Consider the following 26,030-nt stretch of genomic DNA (forward strand, 5'->3'; position numbering starts at 1 on the left):
TTGGTAATAAAAATGCACTTATGTACTGGAGTTTCTCTATGAAGAGAATGAGTAAAACAGCACAAACCAAATAGTTTACGTGGTAATAGTTCCATAAAAAGTGGTGGCTTTCTTTTACAGTTCATATTCTTACCAATTAATTATATGTGTTTTACTTGGTAATATTAATATTAGTTTTGTTAGTATTCAAGAGTTAAAAAACATTCTAAATAATATAAATTAGTAAGCAATAATACTTCAATACCAAAGAAAGAAAGGCTTGATTGATTTTACAGTCTAATTTCATAGTATTTACCAAGCAATTTACTCAATTTCATCTGGTAAAATGTGCTAATTTTGCCAGTCATCTAGAAAAAACAGGTAACTTTATAAAACTGAACTCAAGTTACATATAACTAACAGTTTAGTTATGAAGATTGGCTTCCTGTCTTCTACGTTTGGTTTTCTGTTATATAATAAGAAATTAACTCCATTTTCCAAGATAATAACAATCGTTTATTGATTTTGGTTAAATGAATTAATTAAATTACCTGGTAATAACTGTTTGACATCTAAGCAGTCTGACTTTACGTTGTGCCAAAAATTTGAACCATAGCACTTGCCTGATTATAAGTTACAAATTACTTTGTAATCCATTGGTAGTTGGAGGGCAAATAATAGAAAGTGTTATGTGGTAACCTGATGGTAATTACTCACCAAAATTCTCCACTGTTACGTAGTATTATACAATTGTTATAATTGCTTTGGAATTATATACCTTCATTTTGGGGTAATTATCTAATAAAAAGGTTATTGTTACCTAGTAATGTACTGTAACTTGTTATATTATTACCATTTTATTACATGATTATTGATGTACTTTAAAAGAAAGCATTACCAATAAGTCTGTCTGTTTTCAGCCTGGTTGGCAGTGGATGTGAGAAGAAAACAGTCCAGTGTGGAGTGATGAAAATTCCAGAGATCAGTGCAAATTCAGACAGAGGAGCGTGCACACAGGTAGAAACCAGGGGGAATAACACAGCAGAAAAATTCTTCAGGTAGTCAGTTGAGATAAATATGAAAGCAGATAACAGGGAAAACGCAATCATCAAGGTGAGGAGATAAAAAACAAATCTAGCTAATAACAGGAGTAAACTCAGAGACATGACAGGAGGCTGAGAGCGACCAACAACATTAATCATCCAGCGCTGACTTGAAGCTCTGCAGCATGTTCCCGCCTGGTGCAGAATAATTACTGTAGCTGTTAGTTGGCTAGCTTGCTGGCTAGCTGATGTACCAAATCTTATTCTGATTATGAGTTTTTTGCATATCTTAGTGCTGTGTTGGTTACTTCGTTCACTCTGCTTTTCATCTCTTCCAGTTTCTTGACTTTCCTCAGGTCGCCTTTTTCCCTCATCTTCTCTATCAGGAAGTCCAAATGGACCAAAGTTGACACTGATTCAACTTTCAGGGCGATCTTTTCCAGTCTGATAACATGACTGTAGGCCTCATCCAGCAGCAACAACCATTTTGAAGTCAGGTTGATATTTTCCTTCTCAAGGTTTTCCAATAGAGTCAACTTTTTCTCACATTCAGCTTTATTCTTTTCATATTTCTCCCTCACATCCTCCAGGGTCTTCTGAACTTTTCTTGTCTTTATTTTATATCTCCAGTTTTCTTTCACATGAACTGATGCAGGACACTTGTTGGTACAAACTGTGCAGCGCCCATCCTTCATGACCTCACAGAGTTCTGGGCTCCAGGCTATTGTGCATCCAGGATAGTGACAGTTCTCCTCACAGACAGAACAGGTGACAGCTCCTTCATAAAACACCAACAACCACATTCCTCCTCTGATACTTTTTTTTTTCTTGTAGACACCATCTACTTCTATAGAGAACTCTTCATTCTTCTTCATTTGCTCTTGATATTTATTATAAGCCTCTTTGATCTTTTGGATTTCGTTCTGCTTCAGTTCAATCTCCTTGATTCTCTGCTGCAGGTTCTGGATGCAGGCTGTCAGTTGGGTGCGTTCCTTCAGAACCTCCACAGTTGTCTTCAGTTTCTGAGGTTCGGTTTCATCCAGAAACAACATGAACTCTTTGAATCCCTTTAGTGATGTTTGATAGGCAATTTTCAGAAGTTCTCGGTTTTTTGCTCTGTCCTCATGTTGGCAATTGTTAAACACAAAATAAATAAACTCACGGTTAGAAGATTTAATATTTGCTGCTTCCAGAGCCTGAAGAGCATTTCTGGGATTTCTTCCATCAGAGTGAGTGATGAGAGCTACTATGTTTTCCTCCAGGTCTTTTCCAAACAGAGACGTCACTGAATTTAAGACGTACATCAGTCGGTCACTTAGACTATTATCAGTTGCCTTTATCACCAGACCCACTGCATTGATCTCATGAACTTCCTCTGATCGAAACAATTCTAAAAGTATTTGACTGACTTTTTCATCATGCTGCAGTCCTCTCATGTATCCAAATCCAGGAGTGTCAATGATGGTAAGAGACGAGGACAGAATTTGACCTTTAAAATCAAAGATCTGATAGATGATCACATCTGATGTCTGAGTCTCAGTTTGACATCTCCCCTCCTCCTCTTCTACAATCTGAAACCAAACATCATCCTCAAACATCACTCCTATTGCATAGTTAACCAAAGTGTTGACTAAGGTCGATTTTCCTGCTCCTCCTTCACCAACCAGTAAGATGGTTTTATTTCTTTGCCTTTCATGCTTGTTCCCTAAAGTCGCTCTTGTCCATCTAGAAAACCTTTCTTTCTTTGTCTTGAACAGCAGGACTGCAGGACATCCTGAAGAGGTGATGGTAACTTCTGAAGTCATACCACTGATCCTGTAAAAAAGGAAGGATGTGATAAATCGCTATTCACATTAGTTGTTATATTACATTGCATTAGTCAATTAAATGGCTCATAGTAGAGCAATCTGTAGTTTTAACACTGATGTTTATAAGCACCTGATATACCTACAACTTCAAACAATAAACAAGTTAACAAAATCCAACAAAGACGTTACTATTCATATTGACAAAAGAAAGACCATTTACGGCTTAAAGACTAAAAAGATTTGTTTTGTTTCTTTTCAGTTCCAAAACAACACTTCAGAATGTTTTGTTGCCAAAATGCATTTCTTTTTTTCCTTTTTATTCTTTAAAGCCTTTCACACTGGCCGAAAAAAACAGTTTGAAGCCGGGAACAATTGACTTTTAGTGGCAGGGGGACACTGACCCATGTCTTCCTGGGTCAGAAGTCTCATCAAGAAACCCATGTTAAAATCGCCTCTGCTCTGATTGACCACCAGAGCTGCTGGGGTAATTTGCAACTCATTAGGCCACCTTTTGTCATGCTCAGAATAGGATCCAGTATTCAAGGCGGACAATCAGATTTCTCAAAACGTTTATTGGAAATTGAACTGCAGTGAACAGTGTTGGCCTCTAAGGCAGGAACCTCTGCAGGAGGAGACAACAGGTTAGTGACCAAGTCTATCTGGTGGAGGATGGCAATGGACGTGTGAGTCATAGCTTGCTCTTATAGTTCTGTCTGAGTCCAGATAATGAGGTTGGTTCCAGCCTGTCGGCTGCAAAACACGTGGGCTCCGTGGTGGTGTCTGGTGTCTTAGACATGCTCAAGGGTCACAGCCAGGAGATCAGAGATGCTAAAGGGATCTAGAACAGAGCCGTGTAACAGTTCCAGGTTCTGTTCACAGACATAAGGAGATCCGTCAGGTGTCCGAGACAGGTCAGCCAAACAGATCAGAAGGTCCAGAGGCAGAATGGGTCAGGATCAGGTAATCAGAATACAGTAATTCTAGAAAACTTCTCACCAAGGGCCCGGAAATAATCTGGCACTGATTATTGGTGTGAAGGCTGGTTAATACGGAAGTTTTAAAAAATTTCCACTGGACTTCACCTCCAGGAAGCTTTCTCAATTCGAATTGAGAAAGCTTCCTGGAGGGGAAGCGAAACGTCTTCAAACCTTGGTAACCAAGACGAGTGGATTGTTGTTAAACTTTTAAGGAATGACTATGACCTGGATGGCTGAGAATCGTCATCAGCATACCAGTTTAAGTTTTGCCACCATTTCTGGTATAAAAAAGACTGAATCCAAGTGTTATAGGCAATAGTGTAGAGCTGTATCAATAAACTTTGTGAATTATCTTGAAACAAATATCACCTATGGTATAAATAATGGTATAGAAATAACAAAATAATACTGCCTATAATATCTAGTAAAGTAATAGTACAAACATAATTTCATATGGTATGTGTCATGATGGGTGTCACAGAGAGTAAGCCCAAGATGCAGAAAACACACGGAGGCACTGGTAAAAGTCCAAAGAGTTTATTAAAGTCACAAGCACATGAATCACAGTTCAGGCAAGGGACTGATTCGCTGGGGTCTGTGCGGGGAAAGGGAGATGGCTGGATTTGAGCTTCCAGCTCTTAGGGAAACTCCACAGGGGAAGTCGTCAGGTAGCATCCACGTAGAATTCTTGGGTTGGCTCACCAGGGCAGATTAGCAGGTTAGCTTTCCTAGAGCGTCAGGCTTGGGACTGGCTTCCTATGATGCAACTCTCCCAGAGCTGCAGGCCAGAGACAGGTTGCCAGAGAGACAGTTCTTCCAGAGCGTCACAAGGAAACAGGAGGTTAAGCTCATCCAGAGCTTCACGAGGAGACAGGGGGTTTAGCTCATCCAGAGCTTTCACGAAGAGACAGGATTCCTGTGAGGCAGAGACAAGGAAGAATTAGAATCTGATCTCACACGAGAGATAACAAAGATTCATCTGTAACAGAGGCTCAGGAAGCTAACCAACTAAGATCAACACTGCGGCGTGGAATCCAGGTCTGAAGGCAGCTTAAATACTGTGGTCCTCCTGATTAGTAGATCAGCCACAGGTGTGTGAGAGGCTCAGCTCAGGAGGACCCACGGCGCACTCTGCTGGAGGCAGAGGGTAATCTCCAGAACCTGACAGTGACTCCAGCCCTAAGGAAAAGACAAAGAGAGCAGAAGAGGATCCTCGGCGCCCTCTGGTGGGCAAGCCTGAGGATCCCAACAGTATGGGTATATCCTTATTACCAATGAATCAAATAATGTTGACGAAATTAATGCAGTAATTATAGTTTTGAGGTATATTTCACAATATGAGTTGGAAACAAGTTGCGTAGTAGAGGTTTGCGCTATTTGAGTGCCTTTCTAGTTCCAATTTATCTATACTCAAAACCTCAACAAACAAAACTTCTAAATATGGTCCAGATGGTCCAGATCTACTACACCAGGCGGGACCCAAGGTGTAGACATTGGACATTAAAAAGTCATAATTATGAGTCAAAACCAAAGAAAATGGCATTGTTATTGTAAACAGGGAAAACATGCCATCTCCATGCAGAAAGACCCCGAAATCGAAGTCGGAACCTTCTTAAAGCAAGGCAGCAGTGCCACCCACTGCTCCACTGTGCAGTCCAGCTTTAAACATACATATATAAAATGGTAATTCTTTGTGAGAAGCAACAAAAAGTTGAACAAAATTATGAAGTGGAACAAAATTGGATATTTTAAACTTTTTTAACAAATAAACTGAAAAATTGGGTGTGCAAAATGATTCAGCCCCCTCAAGTTTAGTACTTGGAGACATCAAGAGACTTTTGCCATTCTTCCTGGCAGAACAGCTTGAGTTCAGTGAGGTTGGATGGAGAGCGTTTGTGAACAGCAGCTTTCAATTATTTCCATAGATTTCTTAGATTCTTCCCTTTTCCTCCTGAAGAAAAGCAGGCCCAAACCATGATGCTGCCACCACTATATTGGACAGTGGGGATGGTGTTTTCAGGGTAATGAGCTGTGTTGCTTTTATACAAAACATAACATTTTGCATTGTGGCCAAAAAGTCTGATTTTGGTTCCATCTGACCGGAGCTCCTTCTACATGTTTACTGTGTCTCCCAGTTGGTGAAGCGTCCCGGTTGAAAAGATGGTCTCTCAAACCGATGGTTCACAATTCCTTTTTATTGAATAGCCTTGCTTTTGAACACACCATAAGAGCCACAAAATACACAAATACAATCCACATTAGTAACACAGTATGTTGACTTTAACCTTTTTTTTACGTCATCAATGAATCATTTTTAACCTTAAATTATTACAATCTTTTTAATCTGGACAATCCTTACCTTTTGTGCTATCACCATATTTTGCCATGTATATTTATTAAACCCTTTAGCATAGTATTGTATAATGCCTCGTACCATGAAATAGAAGAAAATGCATAATAATGTAGCCATCTGTGACTTCATATAGTATGCAATATTACTATTCACAAACATTTGTGTTGCATATTGCAAACTTAACAGAGAACCGTCTGGTGGACAAAGAAAATGTAACTACAACAAATATAACCTAGCAGCAACCTGTAAGCTACGTGAAATATGACAAAATATGAATTCAAAAAGCAAACATTGATACAAACCTTGTTCCCTCATCCACCAGGTGCTAAGGACCCTTTGCAAATCAAAATGACTCCGTGACAATATGCCCTTTCTCTTTTTAACTTTAGAACACAGCTTATCTCTGCCCGTCAGTGTTCACACCACTGCTGTACACACTGCGACAATCCTGCTCTAGGCCTTTCACAGTAAAAGCATGGACTGTATTTTCACGACTATAAGGCGCACATTAACGTCTTTTTTTCCCCTCAAAATGTGTGGTGCGCCCTATGTGTGTTGTAACTGCGACTTTTGAGACCACCTCATTGAGGAGATGATGAAAGAGTGGCTGAGGGAGGTGAATGTAAGGAGACCAGGTGGGTTTTTTCCACTCATCACCATCGCTGTTAATCTGTGACTCCATGCGTGCCCATCTCACAGCTGATGAAAAAAACATGGTGAAACAAATGAATGCTGTGCTTGCTGTTATTCAACCGCTCGACATCGGTGTGAACCGGACGCAGCAGGCGCAGCAGAAGCAGCGAGTTTACATGCAAAGTCAATGGTTGACGCGCGTATAGGCGCAGCAAAAGGTTCCGCAGCGCGTTTTGAGCAGCAGGCGCTGCTGCTGCTCGAGATGGAAAAATTTAAGTTTTGCTGCTGGAAGCGCCGCATCAACCAATCAGAGAAGCTGATCTGGGAGCTGACAGCGAGACAGACACATCGCTCTGATGACATGATATTAAGGCAAATGAAAAGGGCTGGATGGATGAGGAGATGATGAAAGAGTGGCTGAGGCAGGTGTATGTGAAGAGACCAGGTGTTTTTTTCCACGCATCACCATCGCTGTTAATCTGTGACTCCATGCGTGCCCATCTCACAGCAGATGTGAAAAACATGGTGAAACAAATAAACGCTGTGCTCGCTGTTATCCCGGGAGGTCTTACAAAGGAACTTCAACCGCTCGACATCGGGGTGGGATCGATGGATGACAGACTGAGACCACAGTTTAACAAAAAGTGGAAGGCAGCGCCGGGCAAGTTACGCCACCGTTTGTGGATGGATTGTTGATGCTTGGACTAACGTGTCTGCTGGCTCTGTTGTTCGAGCTTTCGCAAAAGCCGGCATTATTTCTGGGGAAATTGGCATGTCTGATTTAGTGCAGCTGTTTAATTCAGAAACAGAAGATGATGACTTTGATGGGTTTGATTAATACTTTGTAATAAATACATTAATAAAGCACAATCATACTCAGTTTTGCTCCCGCTCTATTTTTCTACCTGAAAACTTAATTCAACAGCAGCCTCTGGGCGGGTCTCCTCCTCTTCACCGCGGCGCTGGCAGGTGTTTTTTCATCTAAATAATCTAAATCTTTCAGCTATATTTGCTGCGATCAGTGGGAATAAAGTAGTTTTATTATGTTTTTTAAGTGAGAAAGTCCACCCGAAAACTTAATAATGTCATGATGGGTTCACTGAAAGCGACCCAAGAATGCAGAACACCACTGACGGACACAGGGATGAAAGTTTAACAAGTTTATTTATGCACAAGCACACAGATTGTACTGGTTCAGGTTCGGGGCCTGGATACTGGTTCACCGGAGTCTGCGTGAGAGACAGATCAGTTAGAGTTGCCAACAGGGGTTTGATTTCCTGAAGTTCACTGATTGTACCTTGAGGGTTCTTGAGGTTAGCTTTGGGAGAGTCTCTGTTGGATCTGGAGAAGAGTTCTTCAGCAGAGTCCGTTTGCTGCTTCAGCGTCTTACGTCTACAATGAACAGAACTTGGCTTTGGGATTCCCAGCTCTAGTCCAGAGCTGCTTGGAGATTCTCTGAGAATTCTTCAGGTTTGGCTCTGAGGGTCGGCTCGGCAGCTTAGCTCCTCCTGAGCTTTCACTGAGGAGACACAGGTTTCCTAGAAGACAGAGACAATGGTTAGAATCCTAGCTGGATTCAAAAGTCATAGAGTTTACACTGAGGATCTAGGCTTAAGCGCTGACCAACTGGAACAACACTGCGGCATTGAGGCAAGGTCTGAAGACAGCTTAAGTAGTGGATCCTCTGATGATCTTGATGAGCTGCAGCTGAGCAGGAGGCTCCCTCAGAGGATCCACGGCGGACTCTGCTGGAGAAAGGTGGAATTTCTCCAGCTCCCAACAGTACCCCCCCCTCAACGACTGCCCCTTGGCGGTCCGGAACAGGTTGATGGGCAGGAACGCTCGTACTCCTCGATAAGGGCAGGATCGAGGATGTACGAGCCCGGAACCCACTGGCGATCCTCCGGTCCGTAGCCCTCCCAGTCGACGAGGTACTGCCATCCGCGACCTCGTCGACGGGAGTCCACGATGCGGCGCACTGTGAAGGCCGGATGGCCATCGACCTCCAGGGCGGGTGGTGGGGAGTCGGATGGTGGGCACAAAGGGCTCGAAGAAACAGGCTTGATCTGGGACACGTGGAAGGTAGGGTGGATTCGGAGGGACTGAGGTAATTGGAGACGGACGGCAGAGGGGTTGATGACTCGAGTGATCTTGTAGGGCCCGATGAACCTAGGAGAGAGCTTTCGAGACATCCCCTTGAGGGGAATGTCTCGAGTGGACAGCCATACCTCCTGGCCCTCAGTGTACTCGGGGGCGGGACGTCTCCTGGCGTCGGCGAAGCGTTTTATGGACTCTGATGACTGGTTGAGGGTGGAGATGGTTTCCCTCCAGATTCTTTGGCAACGGCGGATGTGTTGGTTTACGGACTGGACCGAAATCTCTCTCTCGTCTGCGGGGAAAAGAGGTGGTTGATAGCCGAGACTAACCTGAAACGGGGATTGTCCGGTGGATGCAGATCTGAGGGAGTTATGTGCGTATTCTATCCAGGGGAGAAATTGGCTCCAGTCCACGGGATTGTTCGAAGTGAGGCAGCGAAGGGTTGATTCCAACTGCTGGTTCATTCTCTCAGTCTGACCATTAGATTGGGGGTGGTAACCAGAGGTGAGAGAGGGTTTGCAGCCGAGAGCAGAACAGAAAGCCTTCCAGACCTGGGAAATGAACTGTGGACCCCTGTCCGAGAGGATCTCTTGGGGAATGCCGTGTAAACGGAAAACATGCTTGATGAGGAGCTGGGCTGTCTGGAAGGCCGTGGGAAGTTTTCTAAGGGGAATAAGATGGCAGGATTTCGAGAAACGGTCAACAATGGTGAATATGGTGGACATACCTCGAGAGACGGGGAGACCGGTGACGAAATCAATGGCGATATGAGACCAAGGGCGCGAGGGAACGGGAAGCGGCTGAAGCAGGCCAGAAGGAGGTTGGTGTGAGGCTTTGTTACGGGCGTATGTGGGGCAAGCCAACACATACTCCTTGACGTCCCTATGGAGAGTGGGCCACCAAAAGCGTCTTGAGATGAGGGCTACAGTTCTGCTGACTCCTGGATGAGCAGAGAACTTGGCAGCATGCATCCAATGGATGAGACGGGACCTGACGGAAGATGGGACATAGGTTCGGTTAGTGGGACCGTTACCTGGATCGGGTTCAGTGGCCAGGGCTGAGTTGATGAGGTCAGTTATTTCCCAGTTGACCACCCCCACTGTGCAGGAAGCCGGAAGAACAGGTTCAGGTGTCTCGGGATGATCGACGGAGTAGAGACGGAGAGAGAATCGGGTTTGACATTCTTGGATCCGGGTCTGCAGGAGATGATGAGATTGAACCGAGAGAAGAAAATTGACCACCTGGATTGGCGGGGATTGGCTTGCTTGGTTGACTGGATGTAAGCCAGGTTCTTGTGGTCAGTCCAGACTAGAACCGGATGCTCAGCTCCTTCCAGCCAATGTCTCCATTCTTCCAACGCCAGTTTAATGGCCAGAAGCTCTCGGTCACCCACATCATAATTTTGCTCTGCGGAAGAAAGTCTACGGGAGAAGAATGCACAAGGGTGGATCTTTTGATCGGAGTCTAGTCTCTGGGATAGGACTGCTCCAACTCCAGAATCTGAAGCATCCACCTCGAGAATAAACTGCTTCGCTGGATCAGGTTGTATAAGCACTGGTGCTCTGGAAAACAAAGATTTTAGTTTGTCAAACGCAGCCTGAGGCTCAGGAGTCCACTGAAAGATGCGTTTGACAGAGGTCAGAGAAGTTAATGGAAGGGCGGTCTGGCTGTAATTTCTGATGAACCGACGATAAAAGTTTGCAAAACCAAGAAATCTTTGTAGCTGTTTGCGGTTTTCTGGAACTGGCCAGTCTAAACTGCCTTTATCTTGTCCTCAGATGGTTTTACCTGGCCGCCCTCGAGCACAAACCCCAAAAAGGTGACTGAAGGCTGGTGAAATTCGCACTTCTCGGCTTTCACGAACAGCTTGTTCTCCAGTAGTCTCTGCAAAACAAGGCGAACATGTTTCTTGTGTTCATCTAGGTTCTTGGAGTAAATGAGTATGTCTTCTATGTACACGAAAACAAATACATTTAGAAAGTCTCTGAGAACATCATTCATGAGGGCCTGGAAGCAGGCTGGAGCGTTAGTTAGACCAAAGGGCATTACCAAATATTCAAATTGGCCCAAGGGTGTTTTGAAGGCTGTTTTCCATTCATCTCCTTCTCGGATCCTAAGGAGATGATAAGCGTTTCTTAAATCCAGTTTCGAAAACACCGTGGCTCCCTGTACGGGCTCGAATGCAGAAGCGAGGAGAGGAAGTGGGTATTTATTTTTAACTGTGATCTGGTTCAAACCTCGGTAATCAATACATGGTCTCAGGGAACCATCCTTCTTCCCCACGAAGAAGAACCCGGCGGCCAAAGGAGAGGAAGATGGGCGGATAATTCCTGCAGCTAGAGATTCGTTGATGTATTTTTCCATGGTTTCTCTTTCAGGCTTGGAAATATTATACAATCTGCTGCTGGGTAGAGGAGCACCAGGTAAAAGTTCATTGGCGCAATCGTATGGTCTGTGTGGAGGAAGGGACGTCGCACTGACCTTACTGAAGACAGGGGCTAGGTCATGGTACTCAGGAGGAACTGAAGAAAGGTCAGGAGAGTCCATCTCCCCCCCACCTCTAGGAGACCCCACCAAGGGGGCAGCAGAACGAAGGCATGTTTCATGGCATGAGATGGACCATGATTCCAGGTGACGTTCAGTCCAGTTAATGTGAGGATTATGCTTCTCCAACCATTCGAAACCGAGCACCAGCGGGGAACATGCAGAGGGAAAAACAAAAAATGTTATAGTCTCTCGGTGGTTACCTGACAGAAGTAGCTCGAGGGGCTGAGTTTGATGGGTAACTTGATGGAGTCTTTTTCCGTCAATAGCGGATACACTGAGAGGCTGAGTCAGAGGAATGGTTTCAATTTGGAGTTGCTGGACGAGGTTAGAATCGATTAGGTTACGTTCACAGCCTGAGTCGATGAATGCAGAAAAAGAGAGGTTTTGATTAGCACAGAACAATGTGGCAGGAAGTAACAGTCGAGGAGATTTCTTAGTGTTTATCTGGCCCGCCAGACTCCTCAGATCCTCTGGCGGGCCCAGGCTTTTGATTTAGCCGGACAGGAAGCGATGAAGTGTCCTCTCTCACCACAGTAGATACATAGTTTGCTTAGAAAACGCCTTTGCCTCTCCTCAGGAGTGAGCCTAGTGTGTCCCACCTGCATGGGGTCGACTTCCCTTTCGTTCGAATGAGAGGCCTGAATAGGCAACGGTAGAGATTGGGACTTCGGTTTCAGAATGGGCATCTGCTCTGTAGAGGAAGAACAAACAGTCACGTTATGAGAGGCAGAAGAAAGTGTACCCTGCTTCTTTGAACTGTTTCTGGCACGAATTCGATTATCCAATCTAATGGAGAGGCGAATTAGATCTTCGAGGGTAGCAGGTTCGTCGAGGGTTGCGAGCTCATCTTTAATGTGCTCATTTAATGCCATAAAAAAGGCTCCCTTTAGAGCGCTTTGGTTCCATCCGTAAGCTGCCGCTTTAACCCGGAAGTTAATGGAAAATTCAGCCACCGAAGAGTTTCCCTGTTTTAAGTTGAAAAGAGCTCTGGAATCAATAGTTTGGTCAGTTTCTTGGTTGAATACCTGGGTAAATTCAGAGATGAAATCAGAGTAGTAGCAGTTTAAGCTATCGTCAGCGGCAAATCTTGCCTGAGCCCATTCCAAGGCTCTTCCTGTTAACTGTGAGAGAATGAAAGTTATCTTCTTATAATCCGTGGAAAAGCTGCCAGGGGAGTTCTGAAAAATCAATCGACATTGAAATAAAAATCCTTTGCAATCTTTCATGTTGCCAGAAAATCTTTCTGGAAGACTAGGACGGAACTCTGATGACGTCACTGCAGGTGACCTCGGAGGTGGAACTGGACCCGGAAATGGTTGTTGTACCGTTGCAGCATTAGCGCTGTTCATGAAGTTAGCATAGCTTTGAATAGCTTGATTTTGTCTTTCAATGTGGGTGTTTAACTCACGTAGAGCCAGGCCGTGTCCATGGATCTGGGCCGCCTGTTCCTCTAGTCGACGGATGTAGTGATCTGCTGGGCCTTGAGTTTGGCCGCAGTGTTCTGTCATGATGGGTTCACTGAAAGCGACCCAAGAATGCAGAAAACCACTGACGGACACAGGGATGAAAGTTTAACAAGTTTATTTATGCACAAGCACACAGAATGTACTGGTTCAGGTTCGGGGCCTGGATACTGGTTCACCGGAGTCTGCGTGAGAGACAGATCAGTTAGAGTTGCCAACAGGGGTTTGATTTCCTGAAGTTCACTGATTGTACCTTGAGGGTTCTTGAGGTTAGCTTTGGGAGAGTCTCTGTTGGATCTGGAGAAGAGTTCTTCAGCAGAGTCCGTTTGCTGCTTCAGCGTCTTACCTCTACAATGAACAGACCTTGGCTTTGGGATTCCCAGCTCTAGTCCAGAGCTGCTTGGAGATTCTCTGAGAATTCTTCAGGTTTGGCTCTGAGGGTCGGCTCGGCAGGTTAGCTCCTCCTGAGCTTTCACTGAGGAGACACAGGTTTCCTAGAAGACAGAGACAATGGTTAGAATCCTAGCTGGATTCAAAAGTCATAGAGTTTACACTGAGGATCTAGGCTTAAGCGCTGACCAACTGGAACAACACTGCGGCATTGAGGCAAGGTCTGAAGACAGCTTAAGTAGTGGATCCTCTGATGATCTTGATGAGCTGCAGCTAAGCAGGAGGCTCCCTCAGAGGATCCACGGCGGACTCTGCTGGAGAAAGGTGGAATTTCTCCAGCTCCCAACAAATAATTGCAGTCAGTTCATCCAGATTATCTATTTCAGTCGGAGGCGCTCAGACCCCCACATACCAGCAGTGCACCGACAGTAGAAATCCCTTCAACAGCAGCCTCTAGGCCTGGTAGCCTCCGGGTTCACGCGGCGGCTGTCAGGTGTTTTTCATCTAAATAATTTACAGTGCAGGCACCAGGATACCGGTAATAAAAGCGAACATATTCTGTCGGCAGGTTTCAGGATTTTAAGTTAATTTAGGAGTGACCACAGCGCTCTGTCATCTGCGATGTGTCTGTCTCACGGCCAGCTCCCAGGTTTGATTAATACTTTGTAATAAATACATGAATAAAGCACAAACATACTCAGTTTTGCTCCCGCTGTATTTTTAAATACGCAGTAGAGGTATTTAAAGGTAGTAGAGGACATGTACCTGTATATAAAAAACGCGCCCTATAGTCCGGTGCGCCTTATGTGTGTGTTAAATACAGAAATGGGACACATAACTGAGACTGCGCCTTTTAGTACGGTGCGCCTTATGGACGTGAAAATACGGTAGCTCTTTCACAAATGGCTTTCTTACATAAAGGCCAGATGTGTGAAGTCTACGGCTGATTGTTTTTCTATGGACAGAGTCTCCAACCTCAGCTGTAGATCTCTGCAGTTAAGCCAGACTGATCATGTCCGTATTGGCTGCATCCATCGGCATCGCCAGACCCCATTTACTGGGGCACATATGTAATTTTTCTAATGCTTTGCGAGGTGAGCTCTCCATTCAAAGCATTCTGGGATATATCTGCCTCTTCTGAGGTCTTTCTTTTCTTCTCATGCACTTCGTAGACACTTTTTCTCTTACGACCCTCGGCCATTTTCAAAGAACCGCGGTGAGAAAGGTGAGCTTCAATAACTCTGAAACCGTAGCTCACCACAGATATACGCCTGAAGTGCACAGAAAAAGATAGCTAACGGGACGAGCGCATAGGACGGCCTTACGTAAACATATCACCAGAATGATTGACCGTTAGAGGGCCACTGATTTAGATGATCCACCTGGAAATAAAATATCATGCTCTATACCTTTTAAATTAGCTAAAGTAGGAAAATTATTTGATTTATTATTCAGCCATTAACTACTTTTGCAAGTTTTTTTCAATCTTTCTTTAATCAAAAAGACTAATCAAGCTTAAGTTAACATATATGTTTATATTTAGTCTTATTTGATTTTTTTCTCTTATAATAATGCAATATTTGCACAACTAAGCCATAAAGAAAACTTAATAGAGAGATGACATTGACTAGCAATTCTCAGTGTAAATTTGCTCTAAACCAAACTTTTCAATATTTTTCCAAAATTTTTCCCTTCCTCTTATCCAAACAAAAGCTGCATTTATGACATTCACTTCAAACTTTTGCCAAATGACCTCAGCTTTACACACTGGGTTTCTCCACCATAAGTGACTCTGTGATTGTGCAGCTAGAGGCACACACGGGGCTGTGTACAAACAGTCCATAATCAACAGCAGTGTGTGAGGAGTTTACTTCAGTTTATTTACTAGTTTACAACACATCTCATCTCAAAAGGACCTTACATAGACAATTTACTCAAATCATCCAGACAGATTAGTAAAAGTTTTATATCTAGATAGACCCGGCAGAGTGATTGATTTTGCAGGATTTTCTCTTCCTTGACATAAACAAAGTGACAGTTGTCATTCTCTTGCATTATGTCGTTAACTCTGTAGCAATCCCTCACACCAAGCATGCAAGCAACATCAGTGTAGAGAAAAAAAAATGGAACACAGAACCACTTATCCATAAATACTTTCTGTTTGAAAATGTAACAGTAACTTGCTCCATTAGTGGATTGATTTGCCATAAAAAAATATGACAATGTATTGAATAATTTATTGCTGTAATAGCAGAAATTACAAAAATATCAGAACAAGTGATAAGACCACAAGACCATCAAGGACCCTTTATTTTTAACTCCATCCACAGCACCAGCTTTCAGATTCTCTGCAGTGATACCAAATACTCGTCTGAATGAATATTAAGTTGAAGCATAAAATTAATCATGATTCTATCTCAATGTCACTCTTTCTGTTTGTAGTTATAATTTTCTCACAATCAATTAAATGCTTGATTTTACAATAATCAATTTTGCATTGACAAAGATTTTCAGGGTAAGCTGTGACTAATTAGCTCCATAAACATTCACCTTTTCAGAGAAGGGACAGGAGAAGCTGCTCTGTGTAGAGCACAACCAGGTAACCAAAAGTTGAAACCAAATTCTTCACTTCTGCTATTTACTATCTTGTATTCTGTGAAGTATTTAACTTCTTTTAAAAAAGCCATGAGCATTAAAAACTATAAATTATTTGATTATAGGCAAACTCAGGAAATCAGCAGGTAATCAAATAATATATATTTTTAACTGAATTCACATTATTGTACAAAATTTCTGTTTCACTGTTATTATAATTGTTAAAGTAATTAAACTTATCATTAACCCCATTTTATTTAGCATAAAGGGGCAATAAGAAAGAAATTAAAAGTAAAATGCATCAAAATCACTTTAATTTGTCACCCAGGATTAAAGGAATAGACACTTTAAACACGTGGTCCTCTTTATTTAATATTAATTACGTTTTTCTACCTTCAAACCTAGAGGTATGTAACAGGAGTACTTTAGTACTGTATGTAGTCTTGATTAGAAAGGTGCATACCGCAGTGCAACTCTAGTTACTTCATCATCAGGGTGCCTTATCTTTTCTAGTCTCCTGACCTTCTCTCTTTCTCCCATTTCGGTCAACTTTTCAATTAGGAAGTCCAAATGAAAAAGAGTGGACATGGATTCAACATTCAAAGCAAACTTCTCAAGTTTGATCATGTGGTTGTAGGCTTCAGCAATGAGCAATAACTTGCTATTTGTCAGTTCCTTGTATCTTTTTTTTAAGGATTCAAGAAGATCTAAATCTTTGTCATGCATTTTTTTATATTCATCACATTTTGCCTTTATATCTTCTTGTGTAACTGCAACTTTCCTTGTTTTTGTCACATATTTCCTGCTTTCTTTGACATGATCTGATGCAGGACACTTATTGGTACAAACTGTGCAGTGCCCATCCTGCATAATCTTACAGAATCGTGGGCTAAAGGCCATAGCGCATTCAACATGACAGTTCTCCTTACAGACAGAACAGTTGACAACTTGTTCAAGAAATAGATAAAACAGACCTTCACCAACAAATTGTTCTTTATCTTTGTAGACCTCGTCTATTTCTAGGATGAAGTTTTCATTTTTCTTTATCTCCTCTTGATTTTCTCTCAGAGCATCTTCAAGCTGTGTAATTTCCTTCTCCTTTAGTTCAGTCAGCTTGATTCTTTCCTGCAGGTTTTCTATGCAGGCCTTCAGTCTGATCCGTGCTTCCAAAACTTCCATAGTTGTCTGAACCTTCTTAGGGGCAGTTTTTTCCAGAAAAACTGTGAACTCTCTCAAGCCTTTGATTGACACTTGTTTGGCACGTTCCAGAAATTCTCTGTCATTAGATCTGTCTTCATGCTGGCAGTTATTGAAGAGAAAGTGGACAAAGTTATTTTTGGAACATTTAATATTTGCTGCTTTCAGAGCCTGAAGAGCATTTTTAGGGTTTCTTCCATCAGAATGAGTGATGAGAGCTACTATATTTTCCTCCAGGTCTTTTCCAAACAGAGACGTCACTGAATTTAAGACGTACATCAGACGGTCAGTCAGTCTGTTATCACTGGCCTTCATTACCAGACCCACTGCATTGATCTCATTAACACCATTCGCTTGTCCAAACAAGCTCAGTAATTTTGCTGCAACTTTGGCATCAAGTTCTTGTTTTCGGGTGTCTCCGTATCCAGGAGTATCAACAATGGTCAGAGAGTATGGCAGAGTTTCATCTTCAAAACCATAGATCTGATATACGATTACATCTGATGTCTGACTTTCTATCGGACATCTTCTCTCCTCCTCCACAATCTGAAACCAGATTTCCTCCTCAAACTTCACTCCGATGGCATAATTTAGCAAAGCATCAATCAGAGTAGATTTTCCTGTTCCTGTTTCCCCAACAAGTAAGATGGTTCTGTTTGTCTTGTTTAAATTTCTTTCACCAAACATCACTATGGTCAGGTTTTCATGCTGCTCTTTCTTTGTTGTCAGCTGGTAAACAGAAGGACGTTCCGACCGAATCTGTTTACTTTTAGAAATTATGCCCTCGTATTTTTTATTGGCCCACCTGTAAAAAAAGTCAACATATTCATATTAAATGCAACATTTTCCCTCTGTAGCTCAAATTAGATTTAGGTTTCTAGATTCATTATAAAAATGTCATGTAAATGTAATACTCCCTGCATAATTATAATAAAGCTATTTAGATGCATAAATCAAGTGGAACACTATGGCGACTATAGACTTTGTTAGGATAACGGTTTTTGGCATAAAGTATACAGTCATGGAAAATGTATCAACACTGAATAAACAAAGGAGGATGGGAATTGTTAAATATTGCAGGCACCAATTCCCAGAAACAAGGAAAAGCTTATTAATAGTAATAAATCCAAATATACATTGTTGTATGACGCTAGGTTGTATGTCCGTAAATTTACTTTTTAGGTGTATTTGAGACAAAAGGTTTGGTGTATTATAGCTAAATTTCAAGTACCGTAACAGAGAGAAACGGAAATCTAATTTCTGTATGTCTTTTACTCAGTAACTCTTTAAAAACTAAAGTGACAACTTTTATGATTGTGTAGTAGAAATACACAAATTATATTTTGTGATTCACACATCAAAAACCATTTCAATTCTACATTTTGCTGCAATTTATTCTAAAAAATGGATTGAAAGGAATTCACACATTTATATTAAAGGTGTAATGGATGATATTTGTTGATGGGATTACCAGTTCTCTGCGTACTGCCTTGGAAAGCTCAGGCCCTTTGAAAAAGAAAAACTAAAAAAAAAAAAAAAAAGAAAAGAAACTGGCTCACTGGCTTAATGTAGAGCTGCGCACTTTGAGGCAAAATGCTAGGAAACTAGAGAGAAAATATCGCTCCACAGGCCTACGGGGAATCCTACCTAGTCTGGAAAAATTGTTTACTGCTATGTAAGAGGACCCTTTGTAAAGCAAGAGCAGCATATTTCTCCTCATTAATGGAGGACAATAAGAATATTCCTATATCTTTTTAATCCAGTTGCCAAACTCACCCAGAGCCATAGCTTAGTGGAGCAATCCATTCCACCTGCTCTTAGCAGTAATGATTTTATGGGATTCTTTATAAATAAGATTGATCTTATTTTTAATAAGATCATAAGCACTTCTTTATCTACGATTGATTTGTCTCTGGAGGGTGGGGCAGCATCTGAGGTAGTCATGGAATCTGAACCGGGTTTAGACTGCTTTGATCCAGTTGAACTTTCACAGTAAGCAACATTGTTGTCTTCATCTAAGCCTTCAACTTGTATGTTAGATCCAGTTCCAACCAGGTTATTTAAGGAGGTATTCCCTTTGATCTCCTCCTCCATTTTAGATGTGATTAATCTATCTCTGTTGCAGGGATATGTACCAAATGCTTATAAGGTTGCTGTAATTAAACCTTTACTTAAGAAACCGTCTCTTGGCCCTTTTGTCTTGGTCAATTATAGACCTATATCCAGTCTTCCTTTCTGATTTAAAATTCTCGAGAAAGTAGTTACCGAACAAGAGTTTCAGTTTCAGTCTGGCTTTAGAGCTCATCATAGCACTGAAACAGCTCTGGTGAAAGTCAATAATGATATTCACATGGCCTCAGATAATGGACTTGTATCTGTGCTCGTCCTGTTGGATCTCAGTGCTGCATTTGATACAGTTGATCATAATATTATTTCAGAAAGACTTGAATATTTTGTAGGAATTAAAGGATCAGCACTAGACTGGTTCATATATATATATATATATATATATATATATATATATATATATATATATATATATATATATATATATACACTCACCGGCCACTTTATTAGGTACCCCATGCTAGTAACGGGTTGAACCCCCTTTTGCCTTCAGAACAGCCTCAATTCTTGGTGGCATAGATTCAACAAGGTGCTGGAAGCATTCCTCAGGGAGTTTGGTCCATATTGACAGTATGACATCACACAGTTGCCGCAGATTTGTTGGCTGCACATCCATGATGCGAATCTCCCGTTCCACCACATCCCAAAGATGCTCTATTGGATTGAGATCTGGTGACTGTGGAGGCCATTTGAGTACAGTGAACTCATTGTCATGTTCAAGAAACCAGTCTGAGATGATTCCAGCTTTATGAGATGGCGCATTATCCTGCTGAAAGTAGCCATCAGAAGTTGGGTACATTGTGGTCATAAAGGGATGGACATGGTCAGCAACAATACTCAGGTAGGCTGTGGCGTTGCAACAATGCTCAATTGGTACCAAGGGGCCCAAAGAGAGCCAAGAAAATATTCCCCACACCATGACACCACCACCACCAGCCTGAACCGTTGATACAAGGCAGGATGAATCCATGCTTTCATGTTGTAGACGCCAAATTCTGACCCTACCATCCGAATGTCACAGCAGAAATCGAGACTCATCAGACCAGGCAATGTTTTTCCAATCTTCTATTGTCCAATTTCGATGAGCTTGTGTAAATTGTAGCCTCAGTTTCCTGTTCTTAGCTGAAAGGAGTGGCACCCGGTGTGGTCTTCTGCTGCTGTAGCCCATCTGCCTCAAAGTTCAACGTACTGTGCGTTCAGAGATGCTCTTCTGTCCACCTTGGTTGTAACGGGTGGTTATTTGAGTCACTGTTGCCCTTCTATCAGCTCGAACCAGTCTGGCCATTCTCCTCTGACCTCTGGCTTTAACAAGGCATTTCCGCCCACAGAACTGCCGCTCACTGGATGTTTTTTCTTTTTCGGACCATTCTCTGTAAACCCTAGAGATGGTTGTGCGTGAAAATCTCAGTAGATCAGCAGTTTCTGAAATACTCAGACCAGCCCTTCTGGCACCAACAATCATGCCACGTTCAAAGTCACTCAAATCACCTTTCTTCCCCATACTGATGCTCGGTTTGAACTGCAGGAGATTGTCTTGACCATGTCTACATGCCTAAATGCACTGAGTTGCCGCCATGTGATTGGCTGCTTAGAAATTAAGTGTTAACGAGCAGTTGGACAGGTGTACCTAATAAAGTGGCCGGTGAGTGTATGTGTATATATATATATATATATATATATATATATATATATATATATATATATATATATATATATATATATATATATATATATATATATATGGCAGCAACACCAGAGGAGCCAAACACCAGCTACTAGTGGATAGAGCAGTTACCCGAGACTGTAAGACCAGGCAGACAAATCTGTGCACTGCCTGGATTGACTATAAGAAAGCCTATGACTCAATGCCACATACATGGATACTGGAATGCCTGGAAATGTACAAGATCAACAGGACTCTAATAGCCTTCATCAAGAACTCAATGAAGCTGTGGAAAACAAGTCTGGAAGCCAATGCAAAGCCAATAGCACAAGTCACCATCAAGTGCGGCATATACCAGGGTGATGCACTATCCCCGCTGCTGTTCTACATAGGCCTGAACCCCCTCAGCCAGATCATCACAAAGACTGGCTACGGATACCAATTCCGAAGCGGAACAATCATCAGTCACCTCCTCTACATGGATGACATCAAGCTGTATGCCAGGAGTGAGCGAGACATCGACTCACTGATCCACACTACCAGGATTTACAGCAACGACATTGGGATGTCATTCGGACTGGACAAGTGCGGTCGCATGGTCTCAAAGAGAGGGAAGATGATCAGAACCGAGGGGGTTGAACTACCAGAAGGCCACATAACAGATGTTCAGGACAGCTACAAATACCTTGGGGTGCCACAGGCTAACGGAAACCACGAGGAGATGGCAAGAAAGACTGCCACAGCTAAATACCTACAAAGAGTAAGGCAGATCCTGAAAAGTCAGCTGAATGGGAAAAACAAGATCCAAGCCATCAACACATATGCCCTACCAGTCATCAGATACCCCGCTGGCATAATAAACTGGCCAAAGGAGGAGATAGAGGCTACTGACATCAAGACGAGAAAGCTCCTCACAATGCATGGAGGGTTCCACCCCAAATCCAGCACTCTGAGACTGTACACCAAGCGTAGCGAGGGAGGCCGAGGGCTAGTGAGTGTCAAGACCACTGTCCAGGATGAAACAACTAAGATCCAGGAGTACATCAGAAAGATGGCCCCCAAAGACAAATGGCTCGGTGAGTACCTCAGGCAGGAGAAACCCGAAAGTGAGGACAAGAAAGAGGAAGGGGAACCATCATGGAGGGACAAGCCGCTGCACGGCGTATACCACAGACAAATAGAAGAAGTGGCTGATATCAAAAAATCCTACCAGTGGCTGGAAAAGGCTGGACTGAAGGACAGCACAGAGGCACTATTCATGGCAGCACAAGAACAGGCACTCAGTACAAGATCAATAGAGGCCAGGGTCTATCACACCAGGCAGGACCCCCGATGCAGACTGTGCAAAGTTGCCTCTGAAACAATACAGCACATAACAGCAGGGTGTAAAATGCAGGCAGGAAGTGCATACATGGAACGCCACAACCAGGTAGCTGTTATAGTGTACAGGAACATCTGCCATGAGTATGGGCTGGAAGTCCCAAGGTCAAAATGGAAGACACCTCCTAAGGTAGTTGAGAATGACCGAGCTAAGATCCTATGGGACTTCAAGATCCAGACTGACAAACAGGTGATGGCTAACCAACCAGACATCGTGTTGATCGACAAACAGCAGAAGAAGGCAGTAGTGATAGATGTGGCAATCCCAAGCGACAGCAACATCAAGAAGAAAGAACACGAGAAGCTTGAGAAATACCAAGGGCTGAAGGAGGAGCTAGAAAAGATGTGGAAAGTAAGAGCAGCAGTGGTGCCAGTGGTAATTGGAGCACTGGGGGCTGTGACCCCCAAACTGGGAGAGTGGCTACAGCAGATTCCAGGTAAAACATCAGAGGTCTCTGTCCAGAAGAGTGCAGTCCTAGATACTGCGCAGAACCCTCAAACTCCCAGGCCTCTGGTAGAGGAGCCGAGCTTGAGGATGACACATACCACCCCACGAGGGGTGAGAAAACAGTTTTTTTTTATATAAATATTTTCACTGCACCATCAACACCAAGTCAAATTCCCTGTAAGTTCAAACCTACTTGGCAATAAACTTGATTCTAATTCGGATTCTGAAAGGAAAATGGTTCCCTACCAAACTTGAACAAACTTCTCAAACTAAAGTCAACTTGAAAAAAATTGCGTGTTAACGTCCGTACATTGCACTCAATGGTATCATGTGTCCAACCGGTGTTCCTACAGCAAGCCTATCAGAGCCGAGGCAATTTTAACATGGCTCACTTGCCGAGTCATTTTCCCCTGTTAGAAATGCATCAGTGAGCTGTTCCCACTGCCATTAAAAGCTGATTGTTCCCGGGTTTAAATTCAGTTCAATTCACTTTATTTGTATAGCACCATTACACAACACATTTCATTTCAAGGCTTCACAATTCACTAGATCATACAGAAAGTGTTTGTTTTTTTTTTTTCGGTCAGTGGGAAAGGGGTATAAACAAGCTTAGGTCCCTCAGGGTTTGCAGCCACATGCCGAAGATCTTCATCATATCTTATAGTTTGTTGGGGAGAGTGTGATCTCTTATGACATCATCTGGTGGAGCATCAGAGGAATTTACAGAAAGAAGCTCAGCAGGCTAAACAAGAAGAGCGGCTTTGTTCTGCAAACTTCTCTAGAGCCTCTAGAGATTGTTTCACAAAGACTATCTTGAGTCAGTGGCTTCTCCAGATGCAGATTCTATAGTTGTGTGCAAGACACACTGCTATAGAAGACACTTCCTGCCTAAAGCTATCATCACCTTCAACAACTTCTTGATCTTTGTTTTTTTTTGTTCTTATAACTATCGAAGTGTTTTTGTTGTTTTTCATAATTAATATATCTTTCAGGTTTTAGGTGCATTGTTTTTCTCTTTTTAAAAAATAAATATTGCTTAATATTTTTAGTGTTACTTACTTTCGTCCAAAGACAAATTCATAGAGGTTCATCATGGTGAAGAAGATGTGCTGTTTGCATTAAAAAAAGGAGAAAAACGGTTAATCTTCTGTCAGTAACAATAAGATTGCATAAGTTAATATTGTATTAGTCTTTTTCCTGCTTCACAAAGGTAGGCAGCAGCCTGAAAAAGCCATGATGGCAATTATTTTACATCCAAGTAGTGTGCAGTTCTTCATATATACACACACATCCATTTCAAACAGATGGTATCGCTATCGGCCAGTACTGCACAGCCAGGTATCCGGGGCAAAAAATGGCATCAGTGCAACAATAAGAATAATTCTAAAAAAAAGAGGCCAGCTCTTTTCCTGTCCATCATTTATTTTTTCATCCTGTTGTTCTAGTTTTAAAACAGTTGCCTGTAGAAGGCAATGTAGACCATCTTTTAAAAACAATTAGAGCGAAACAGCAGGATTAAGATCTTAGTCAGTCCTTTCAGGAAGTCCAGTACTCAGCTATTTATTGGACAGCTATGGCTTCAGCCGCTGAGATGTGGGCTTCTTCTATTTCCTGCTTCTCTCAACTGAATTAAATAGTTCAGATCTTTATGACCTCTTTGTCCTGTGTCAGCTAATATTATATTATGATGGTACGTTTGTGCTTTTATATTCTGCAGAGCAGGAATTTCCTGAAAAACAGTTGTCTATTATAACTTTAAGCCAGTCTGATGTTACTTTCTAAAAACTAAAGTGTAATTTTCTTTTCAAGTCCAAACTTTCACATTTAGCTTTTTGCCATTTGTATGAGGTAAATAAACAGAAAGCAGAAACACATAGCAGGGTACAACTCTTAATGAAATATAATATAACTTGCTTTGCAACAAAGATTATAGTACTCAGTTGTATTCTTTGATGACTACACTGTGTCTCAAGAAATAAAAGAAAAACAATCTATGACTAAGTTTACAGATGAACAGGCTTTGATTAAATAAAAAAAAAATAATATAAATGGATAAATAAAGAATAAGCAAGGTTCAAGCTGAACAGGAAAACAGAACCATAACGTCATACTGAATAGGTGTAACTTATTTCATATGATATCATCTGAAATTCTGAGCATATAGAATTCCCAGGTTGGAACGGATTCAAATAATAACATGAAAAATGACCCTTTTAGGAATATAAAACAAGATCGTATATAGTAACATTTATTTTTATTTTATCCTTAAAAAAAAAAGTAAGGAAAATTAACAAATTGCATGTATTGCTATACAGGCAATTTCATTCAGGAACCACAGATTTTTTTTTTCATCATGAACTAGTCAAAGCTCAGTATTTAATATCAATTTTAATGCGTACATTGAAGCTAACATATACACGTAATTACTGAACACTTTTAAATAATTTTTAATAAGCTGATCTAAGGTTTCAACTATTAAGGCAGATATTCAATCTGAAATTCGTACTTAAGTTTGAGTAGCAATACTTCATCATATTTTACTCAAGTAAAAGTATGAAGTAGTCTTAAAAGAAATTACTCAAGTAAGATTTAAAAAAGTATTTGGTAAAAAGGCGGCTCAAGTATTACATAATCTACTTACTACCCATGAACATGATAACAAATTTAATTATTATATTAAGTGATATGCAAATTCTGCTGTCTGAAATTAGGTAAAAGCAAAAAATCTAACATGCAATAATTACACAACAAAAATTCTGATGAAATGAACAGATATTTTGAGTTATAAAACTTAAAATATAAATAGTTACATTTTAGAATAGGTTAAATTATAATCTTCTGTTTATCATATTTTCCCTCAAGCTCCTAAACACAAAGCAGACTCAGCAGATTGAAAATAATATTTGACCAGGAAGCTTTGAGTACAAAAACTAGGAAAGGATCTCTCAATGGTGCTTTTTGAGAGATTAAAGCAAGCTTGCTTTCAATAAGTGAATTGGATGATAGCCTAAAATTTTACTCAAGTAAGAGTAGTGATAATTTATAATATTCCTACCCAAGTAAAAGTAACATGCTGTAAAACTTCTCCTAAAATTTTTTTTTTTAAGTTTCTCAAGTAAATGTAACTGAGTATTCGTAACTAGTTACTATCCACCTGTTATTCCTGTTATTGTCAGTGACCTCACCTCGTTGTTGGCTTAACAAGCTTGGTGTGTCTCAGAGCAGATTGACATGAAAGCATTCCGTGTTACAGGTTTTATACCTGAACTGAGGAAACCTTCTGAATGGTCACATGCTTGTTTTTTTCTTTTAGAAATGAATTAGTTTTAC

The 26,030-nt window shown here is 41.6% G+C and overlaps 1 protein-coding gene across 2 annotated transcripts; it reads right to left on the bottom strand.

Annotated features, from left to right (window-relative positions):
- Positions 1 to 265: 265 nt before the first annotated feature.
- Positions 266 to 25,918, bottom strand: LOC119796238. Of its 2 annotated transcripts, XM_038304709.1 has the most exons (3): positions 25,886 to 25,918; positions 23,760 to 23,809; positions 266 to 2,837 (listed from the first exon to the last, which is right to left on the bottom strand). In XM_038304709.1, the coding sequence occupies exons 2-3, from the start codon at positions 23,792 to 23,794 to the stop codon at positions 1,292 to 1,294; spliced, it is 1,581 nt and encodes a 526-aa protein (XP_038160637.1). In that variant the 5' UTR covers positions 23,795 to 23,809; positions 25,886 to 25,918; the 3' UTR covers positions 266 to 1,291. The 2 variants fall into 2 exon arrangements, with proteins under 2 accessions (XP_038160637.1, XP_038160644.1); XM_038304716.1 differs by lacking the exons at positions 23,760 to 23,809; positions 25,886 to 25,918 and adding an exon at positions 6,463 to 6,596.
- Positions 25,919 to 26,030: the final 112 nt, after the last annotated feature.

This window comes from Cyprinodon tularosa, unplaced genomic scaffold, assembly GCF_016077235.1.
Source record: "Cyprinodon tularosa strain WSP-4 unplaced genomic scaffold, ASM1607723v1 ctg1144, whole genome shotgun sequence".
In the NCBI taxonomy this organism is placed as follows: Eukaryota; Metazoa; Chordata; class Actinopteri; order Cyprinodontiformes; family Cyprinodontidae; genus Cyprinodon; species Cyprinodon tularosa.